Source organism: Agrilus planipennis, unplaced genomic scaffold, assembly GCF_000699045.2.
Source record: "Agrilus planipennis isolate EAB-ADULT unplaced genomic scaffold, Apla_2.0 scaffold105, whole genome shotgun sequence".
NCBI classification, from domain to species: Eukaryota; Metazoa; Arthropoda; class Insecta; order Coleoptera; family Buprestidae; genus Agrilus; species Agrilus planipennis.
This window is the reverse complement of record NW_020438878.1, coordinates 651,804-659,857: the sequence shown is the minus strand read 5'-3', so window position 1 is coordinate 659,857 and position 8,054 is coordinate 651,804. Positions and strand designations below refer to the sequence as shown.

The 8,054-nt window shown below is 35.0% G+C and overlaps 3 protein-coding genes across 4 annotated transcripts in view; 1 reads left to right on the top strand and 2 right to left on the bottom strand.

The window, feature by feature from the left end:
- The window catches only part of LOC108737742 (beta-1,4-glucuronyltransferase 1-like), a 7,492-nt gene extending 2,870 nt beyond the window's left edge, over positions 1-4,622 (bottom strand). Inside the window, exons 1-2 of one of the 2 annotated variants that reach the window (XM_025981443.1) lie at positions 4,029-4,622; positions 3,489-3,746 (exon numbers count right to left, since the gene is read on the bottom strand). In XM_025981443.1, the coding sequence (XP_025837228.1) occupies positions 3,489-3,746; positions 4,029-4,355 (585 nt within the window). In that variant the 5' untranslated portion in view covers positions 4,356-4,622. Of the gene's footprint in view, positions 1-3,488; positions 3,884-4,028 lie in introns of both variants that reach the window. The other variant, XM_025981444.1, reaches the window with a different exon arrangement.
- The window catches only part of LOC108737733 (PR domain zinc finger protein 13), a 31,496-nt gene that overhangs the window by 4,282 nt on the left and 19,160 nt on the right, over positions 1-8,054 (top strand). The window lies entirely within an intron of this gene.
- Positions 7,715-8,054, bottom strand: part of LOC112906724 (beta-1,4-glucuronyltransferase 1-like) — a 5,671-nt gene continuing 5,331 nt past the window's right edge. The window contains exon 3 of the mRNA XM_025981445.1: positions 7,715-8,036. Within this exon, the coding sequence (XP_025837230.1) occupies positions 7,839-8,036 (198 nt within the window). The 3' untranslated portion in view covers positions 7,715-7,838. The remainder of the gene's footprint in view (positions 8,037-8,054) is intronic.

Sequence of the window (8,054 nt, the reverse complement as noted above, 5' to 3'; positions counted from 1 at the left end):
TTATATTTTGTTTCATTGATTAATTGTGCAAGACACAAATTTGATTTGGTGAAGCTGTTAAAAATTACAGTGAAACAAAATAAACACTAAATACAAAACACAGATGAAAAAAAAAACGTTAATCAATTTTATGTGCGTGATTTTTAACCTTTAACAATAGTACTTATTATTTTACTTTTTTTCGTTATTATCACTCTGAATGCCACTCCTGAACTATATTAGGCTATTTGTAAATACCTAAGTAAATAACCGAGGAAACAAGAATGAACCATTTATTGTATCTGAACGTAAGACCGATAGAGCGAATGTACCACCCTCTTATCTGGGTATTTTTAGTTTAAAAAGAAAACAGGCTTCGTTTAACCAGAGTGGGGGGGGGGTTCTTAAAGAGAAACCGGACTAAGACAAGTCCCTAAAAGAGGGCAGCAGCACTTTCACTACTCAGGGTGGCAGAGATCACGAGGATCGGTATGGCACTCTGATGCACAATACTGCGATGTGGAAGGCAACGGGAAACACTACATTATGATCCCGAGTAAAACGTACGTTAAAAATTAAAAGATGACGTCCTCTGGGGTAAAGCACTCCGGACGTAAACTAGTCCCCCATTCGGATGTCCGGGCGGGGACTACCTCTGGGTATGTCATCAATAAGTGCAATAGGGGTAGGTGCAATATTTCTCGAGTCGGAGCGTGGAATGTTAGGACAATGAGGCAAGTAGGGAAATAAGAAAATTTAAAAGTAGAGATGGATAGATTACTGTTCGCAGATAGTTATGGACATGGGTTGTTCTAGCTTTAGGGAAATGCGAAGATTAGCGCAGGATAGGAAAGAGTGGAGGTGTGTGTCCAACCAGTCTTAGGATTGACGACCTTATGATGATGATGATGAAAATTATTCCGAGAGTTAACATTATAATAAACTCTATAGATTTTACAGTGTATTAGATAATTTATAAAAAAGAATAAATCATAACAATCATTTATGTTTTAGAAGGGGTATAGAAATCGTCAATTTTTCCACAATGACTCGCAAGTCAAATAATATAGTATAAATTGGTAAACGCAGTTCGCATTCGACAGAATTGAAAAATATAACTTTATATGACAATTTTACGCTAAGGGAACCTTTCAAAAATGAATTATAACCTTTTTCGCATAGAAAGCTCTTGACAACGCATTAAAATATGTAGTATGCAGACGTGACTTAGATAAGTTAGTTCTTAATGTTTAAATTTTAAGTTGTTATAGTCATAAAAATTATTTACTTAAATTTAAGAAAATGTACATGTAGCAGCCAGGTCCTCGGACGCAACCCTGTCATAAAGTTTATTACCGTTGCTTAAAGAAGACCTCTGGGACGGTCAAGAAGTACTAAGTACTGTACAATTTGAAAAAGGACGAAATCGGCAGTCGAAGAATAACCCTCGAAAAAGTTAGACGTCGTGAGGGCTTGGCTCATTCATGTAAAGCTTCCATGTTCTGTTAAGTTAATCTTATTCATTTTATAACTTGTTTCTTTTAATAAATCGTTATATTTACACGTCCCTGTTAACGTTACTGTTATATTTCTACAAATATATTGGAGAGTGGGGTTTAGGAGAGTTAAAATTTACATTTATGGTTACATGTGTTTTTGGATTTTAAATCTGAAAATTATAAAAGAAAATATTTCTGTCGAAAAAATTAAAAATATTACCTTTCCTATCCTACCTTTCAGGCTGATATCAACTATACTTATTTACAAAATTTTATTGAAACCGATTGTGTGGATTCAGAGATTGGCATGTACGACACACTGATATGTGATTTTTATACATATTAAGATATGACATAAGTACTTACTGGCGGATCAAGATTCTGCTTATCGTGATTTGATTGAACAGTAATCTATGTAAACCGATAATTACTAAGTCATATATATACATTACATTAATGCTGTCGCGTGCTATAATTACTTTTAAGTTTTCACGACCTTTCATTTGATGAAACAGTTTTGGTATTGTTGTTGGGCTGTTTGGTTTATAGATGACATTTTCAATGTGTTCCGTATCATGGTAAAAAGCTGAATCAGAGTGCTACCTTGCGTGAAAATATCGTTGTAGTGTATTGAATGCATTGCAGGACAGTTACTCTTTTATCAAAAACTTCAGCGGTACACGACATCAAAACGAGCTAACCATCAGTAATTACCTCGACAAGCTTATCGAGCTTCATCTTCAAATATGTTTGAATAAAAATAATACATTTTGATTATTGGCAAAAAAAATGTTTTCAGATTAATATAAATATCAATTGTGCGTTCATTAAATATTCTTATAAAAATTCTCTAGTGGTTTTATCTGGAATTTTTGAATTCGGCGAAATGATAACTGTACTTATAATTATCATTATTTGACTTGTCACTCATTGCGGAAAAATTGCCGAATTCTATACTACCTCCTTATTTCAAAATATTGTCATATCCAGCAAATTTATTCGTAAATTTTTTTTGTTTATTATTCCTCTGTTATAGAGCTAGGGATGCAACGTACAGAAGTAAATATTAGGAAGGGAGTCAGACAGGGACGCACACTGTCACCGCTACTTTTTAATCTATACATCGAAGACGCCATCAACATCATTAAAGACAGTATAACTGTAGGGATAGATATACAGGGGTAAAAAATTAGTATGCAGATGATACAGCAGTATTAGCATCTAGCAAGGAGCAGTTAGAGATAGCTTTAAATAAAATGGAAGCGGTACTGACAGATCAGTACTGTATGAAAATAAATAAAAAAAAGTAAAACTAAAATACTGGTATGCAAAGGAAGAAAAAGTACGAAAAGAGCGAATATAAAGATAGGAGGCGAAAAATTAGAAGAAGTGGCTGATTTTAGATATCTGGGAAGTCAGATAAGTCAGGACGGAAGGAGTAGTAACAATATAAATCAGAGGATAGCGCAGGGTCGCGTCGCCTTTAATAAAAAGAAGTCACTCCTATGCTCGCGAACGGTTAATTTAGAAATTCAAAAAAGTTTGTAGAAGGTGTATGTTTGGCGCGCGGCGTTGTACGGGTGCGAAACATGGACAGTGGGCGCGGCGGAAAGGAAAAGATTAGAAGCCTTCGAAAAGTGGTGTTATAGGCGCATTATGAGGATAACGTGGGTAAAAAAGGTTAGAAATGAAGAGGTATTAGAAAGAATAGGAGAACAGAGGACTCTATGGAAGTCAATAAAAAATACGCGAGATAGATTGGTAGGACACCTTCTCAGGCATGAAGGTCTAATCAGAGACATATTAGAGGCAGAAACAGGAGTTAGGAGGGGTAGAGGTAGACCTAGGTTAGATTATTGTTCGCAAATAGTTAAGGATGTGGATTGTTCTAGTTTTAGGGAAATGCGAAATTTAGCTCAGGATATGAAAGAGTGGAGGTACGTGACCAACCAGTCTTAGAACTGACGACCTTATGATGATGATGATTCCTCTGTAATTTTTGTGTCTTACCTTGTCTGGAAAATATGTCATTTGGAAGAACAAATGAAAAGAAACCGTTTCGGTTACTAATGGATTTCCACATTCGCGAAGGTAGGCTATGGATTCTAAGGCCAAATTAAAGTCACTACCTGGGGCGTACACTGCAACACTAACTGGTCCATCCCAACTTTCCACAATGGGCAAAACATTGCCCAAAAAATTGTAAGTTGCCGTAGTAGCAAAAGTTACACTTTCTTCACACTTGTACGTTCTTTTCGCGGCAACAAAATTATTAAGGACCCAATAAGGACCCCACTGCATTACGTTGTGCTGCCTCGGTAAATCATGACATTTGGTTATTTCTTTGATTCGTTGAAATATATATGATTCAGTAGTTAAGTTGTCCTTACTGATTACACTATTGCCTGGTTCTGCATTAGTGTATATTCGTATATCTGTATATTTCTCTCAGTTCGCTTTTGTGTAGGGGTGGTTTCATCCCTTCGTTTATCTCGAAACCGTGAATGGCGTAAACAACTGGCTGTTTCGAATAGGTNTCGCGGCAACAAAATTATTAAGGACCCAATAAGGACCCCACTGCATTACGTTGTGCTGCCTCGGTAAATCATGACATTTGGTTATTTCTTTGATTCGTTGAAATGTATATGATTCAGTAGTTAAGTTGTCCTTACTGATTACACTATTGCCTGTTTCTGCATCTGTATTTATTGCCACAATAGGACTCTTTTCAGTTTCTTTGATGTTTTCAGTTTCGCTTAACACTGCACGGGTTGAATATCCAAATTGCAAATACAAAGACATAATTATAAGAAACAATAGGAAAACTAACAATTTCGTTGGTGCATGCTGGGGCAAGTTCATTTTCATTATGTGCATTCAAAACACAGTCTTATCATGCACGTATGTAATTAACACTACTACTATTTGTTTTATGACATAAAGCGTACGTCAGTTGTTTCGCATTCACTGTTATTTTCCAACCAGCACTAATTTATTATCTTTTACACTTATTCTTGTACGTATTATACTATTTTACTTCAACGGGCTACGCATTGCCTTACTCGCAGGTACAGCCATAGTAATCTATCTGCTATCTGTTTCTGATAGTGAGAGGTATGGCTGATATAATCGTCTGTCTGATGTTTTATAATTTTATGAAGGAGAATTGACATACCGAAACCGCGAAAATTATTATAAGCAGCAAATGAAAAAGCTAAACCACCTAAACAAATACTGGGTATAATTTCAGTAAGGTTATTTCCATTGAAGAATGAATAAGCTGGAGTTAATTAAGTAGAAATATTTACAAAACGCAAATAAGGGTTGTCATTTATAATAAAAAATTAAACAAAACTTTGGGCAGGTGTATTTCCGGTTTAATATGCATCTATGAAAAAATAGCGGTATTGTTATTTATATTATTCTACACATCAAATGTTATGATAATAAAAAGTCCGCCTACTTTTTTGGAATTGTATAAAAGAATTTTGTACAATAAACCTAGTTTTGCCACTCGAGATTACAAGAGAGATTATACTGAATCCTTTGCACATCGATAATACATAATAATAAAAAATAATCGATAGATTATAGCCTGTTTCGTTAAGTCGTTTCTTTTTTTAGCTTTATCATTTACAGTTAATACTGGTGGTAGAAAAAGGTAAAAGATTTTAGTAACCTTCTCACAATTGGATGCTTATACGCTTTTGTATGTACTTTAATAATACGTAGTCTTTTTAAGTTTATAACTGCACCACTGCACTGTAGTTCGTCGCGAGCAACAAATGCGTCGGAACTATTTTAGCATCCGTCCCTACTATAGAAAGACGTAATAGCTATATATTACTTTCGATTGTCCAGATTAAAAATTTTCTTTTTATTTTTCAATATCATTAATATCGGATTAACTGGCATATGCCTATTTAAGTGCAATTAAGATGGAAAAAGCCCTTAAAATATTCTGTCAGTTTGTTGAACCTATTTCGACGATATTCTACAGAGAATAGAAGATTTTTTATTCACTATAGTAATTATATAATATTGTAAACAATTGAAATTATTTTACGCGAACGAAGTCACTGATCAAAACTGGGTGATAATAAAATATTGACACGTGTAGCATATAATCTTTGTGATGATTCACGTCTACTGTTTATATTCGTTGATAGTAGACAATTGTTTTTATAGTATAAGGTAAACGATTTCCATAACTGTTCAGGGAAGAATGATAAAAAAAACTCGACTTCCCGGTAAAAATTGTATTTTCGTATGAATCTTCCCAAAAATGTATGACGCTGAAAATGTCAGTGGAGGTCAGAGAAAATCTAGTTGATATTAAATCTGTGAAACTGTTTATAGAAGGTGCATCTAATTTCCCTTTTTCGTAAGGACACCCAGCGGCATAACCTACAAATTCAGACCATTCGATTCCGGGTCCTTCCGCCCTGGTTCAACGTTCTCAGTGATTTCCTTGGATTATTTAGGCAAATACTAGGCCAGTAATATTCCACAGATAATTTTTCATTCACTTCTGTCTTAATTTCGCCCGTCTCATCATCTTTACCACTAGAACCATCACCCTATCCACATCCACAAATATTAGTAGCTGGTGGGAATGAAAATTTAAAAAGTCTTTTTTTATCGTAAAGGGTTTCAGGAAAATTCGATTCAAATAGTTGTACAAAAATTTTATGGTCTGTTAAAGCTGACAAGAGTAATCGCGATTTCGATCTCATTGGATATCATCAGCACGACGAAGACAACAGTTTTAACTGAACAGTGCAAACAGTTTGTGAACTTTAATGTATAAAATTGCCGCTTATGGTGGCATTTAATAAAATTCAACAAGGATTTTTTTCTAGTATCTAAGGATATCCACTTGCCAAACAGAAACCATGGCGCAGCTTCTAGGTTATAGCACGTAACCAAGAAAAACAAAAATTCCTGTCGACACCACCAAACGGGGATTGAATCTCATCGGCATGCGGACAGCGTCCACATGCTGTCTGTACATATTCAACACGAGCACAACAAAAAACCATGGTGTCTGGGTACCTCCTGATTCATAGTGGGCACCCTCACCCATCAAAAGCTAAAGTTCATTAAAACTCTCTAAACCCAAATGAGGAATTACAGATAGCCTTAAATAAAATGGAAACATTATTGACAAAACAGGATAACGAAGGGTAGAGCCGACTTCGGCAAAAAGAGAAACCAGACTAAGACAGGTCCCTGAAGGAGAGAAGCAGCTTTTGCAGTACTCAAGATGGCAGATATCTTGAGGATTGGTATGGCACTTTGATGCACAATACTGCGATGTAAAGGATGCCGAGAAATTCGAAAAATATTGTTAAAAAAGTGTGTATGGAGCACAGCGGGTGTTAATGCGATACTGGTTTTGGTCGGAATTCAGCAATTTTGGTACGAATTTGGCAGGAGCCAATCGATATGTTTAGGTTTTCAGCAACATCTGTAACAGTGATTCGATTGACCAATGCTATTTTCTTCACTTCATCAATGTTTTCGCCTGTAGTTGACGTGCTCGTGTGTCCTGCATGCACTTCGTCGTTCACATCTTCTCGATCCTCTGGGAACATTTTGTACCACCGATAAACGTTTCTTCGGTCCAAGGTAGCTTCACCATATGCCACAGCTAACATTCGGAATGCGTCCGCATACTTAATTTTGTTTTTTACACTCGCAAAATTTGATAAAGATTCTTTGATCCATTTTTTAGAATATGCAAAAATCGAAAACGAGCCACAACACGTAGAATAGGTAAGTGAGAGACATGAGAACCAACATAACGCCACAAAAAAATCGAAAATCGAACATACGTAACCGGAAAATTCGCGATACTTTTTGAACAGACCTCGTAGACACATAACACTACAGTAAAAAGATGAATGAAAATGAATTTTAAATCTGGATCACTCTTACCTATCATTCTTGAATTCCCTCCCCTATGTTCCTTACATAAATTATTATTAACTTTACTAAATTAATAACATAGTGGCTTGTATTTATCATTTATTTGCAAAGTACAATACGTAAATATTGAATTAAGTAAAAATGTATGACTACGTTGAGTATTATCTACTTAGGTAAAAGACAGTAATAAAAATATTCAAACATGTTACTTGTCTTTGTACTAAATTTTCAACTGTAAAAGAAGGAAATACATCTAAATAAAAAACCAAAAATTTCTAAATTTAACGAGAACAGCAGCTAAACTTACATCTAAATTTAACCATTAATCATTTTTCGCTAATTTATAATAATTAGCACAGTCCTATGTACAAAATGATACGAAAACAAAACAAAGATAACGGAAAATATATTTGATTAAAGAGACCATTTCTAAACAACACAAGCCGGATTATTTCCGTAAAATTTTCTGTACTGTGGTACGAATTCTGTTTCAATAGTTTCTGCCATTGATAGTGAAACCTTCAACCTGTTTCCAAAATATTCAGTTTCTTTATATCCTGGTTTATGAATCAAAAAGCCATCGCTGAGTACGTTAAATTTATATCCTAGGAGACATAGCGCATACGCCTAAAAATTTGTGTTTAA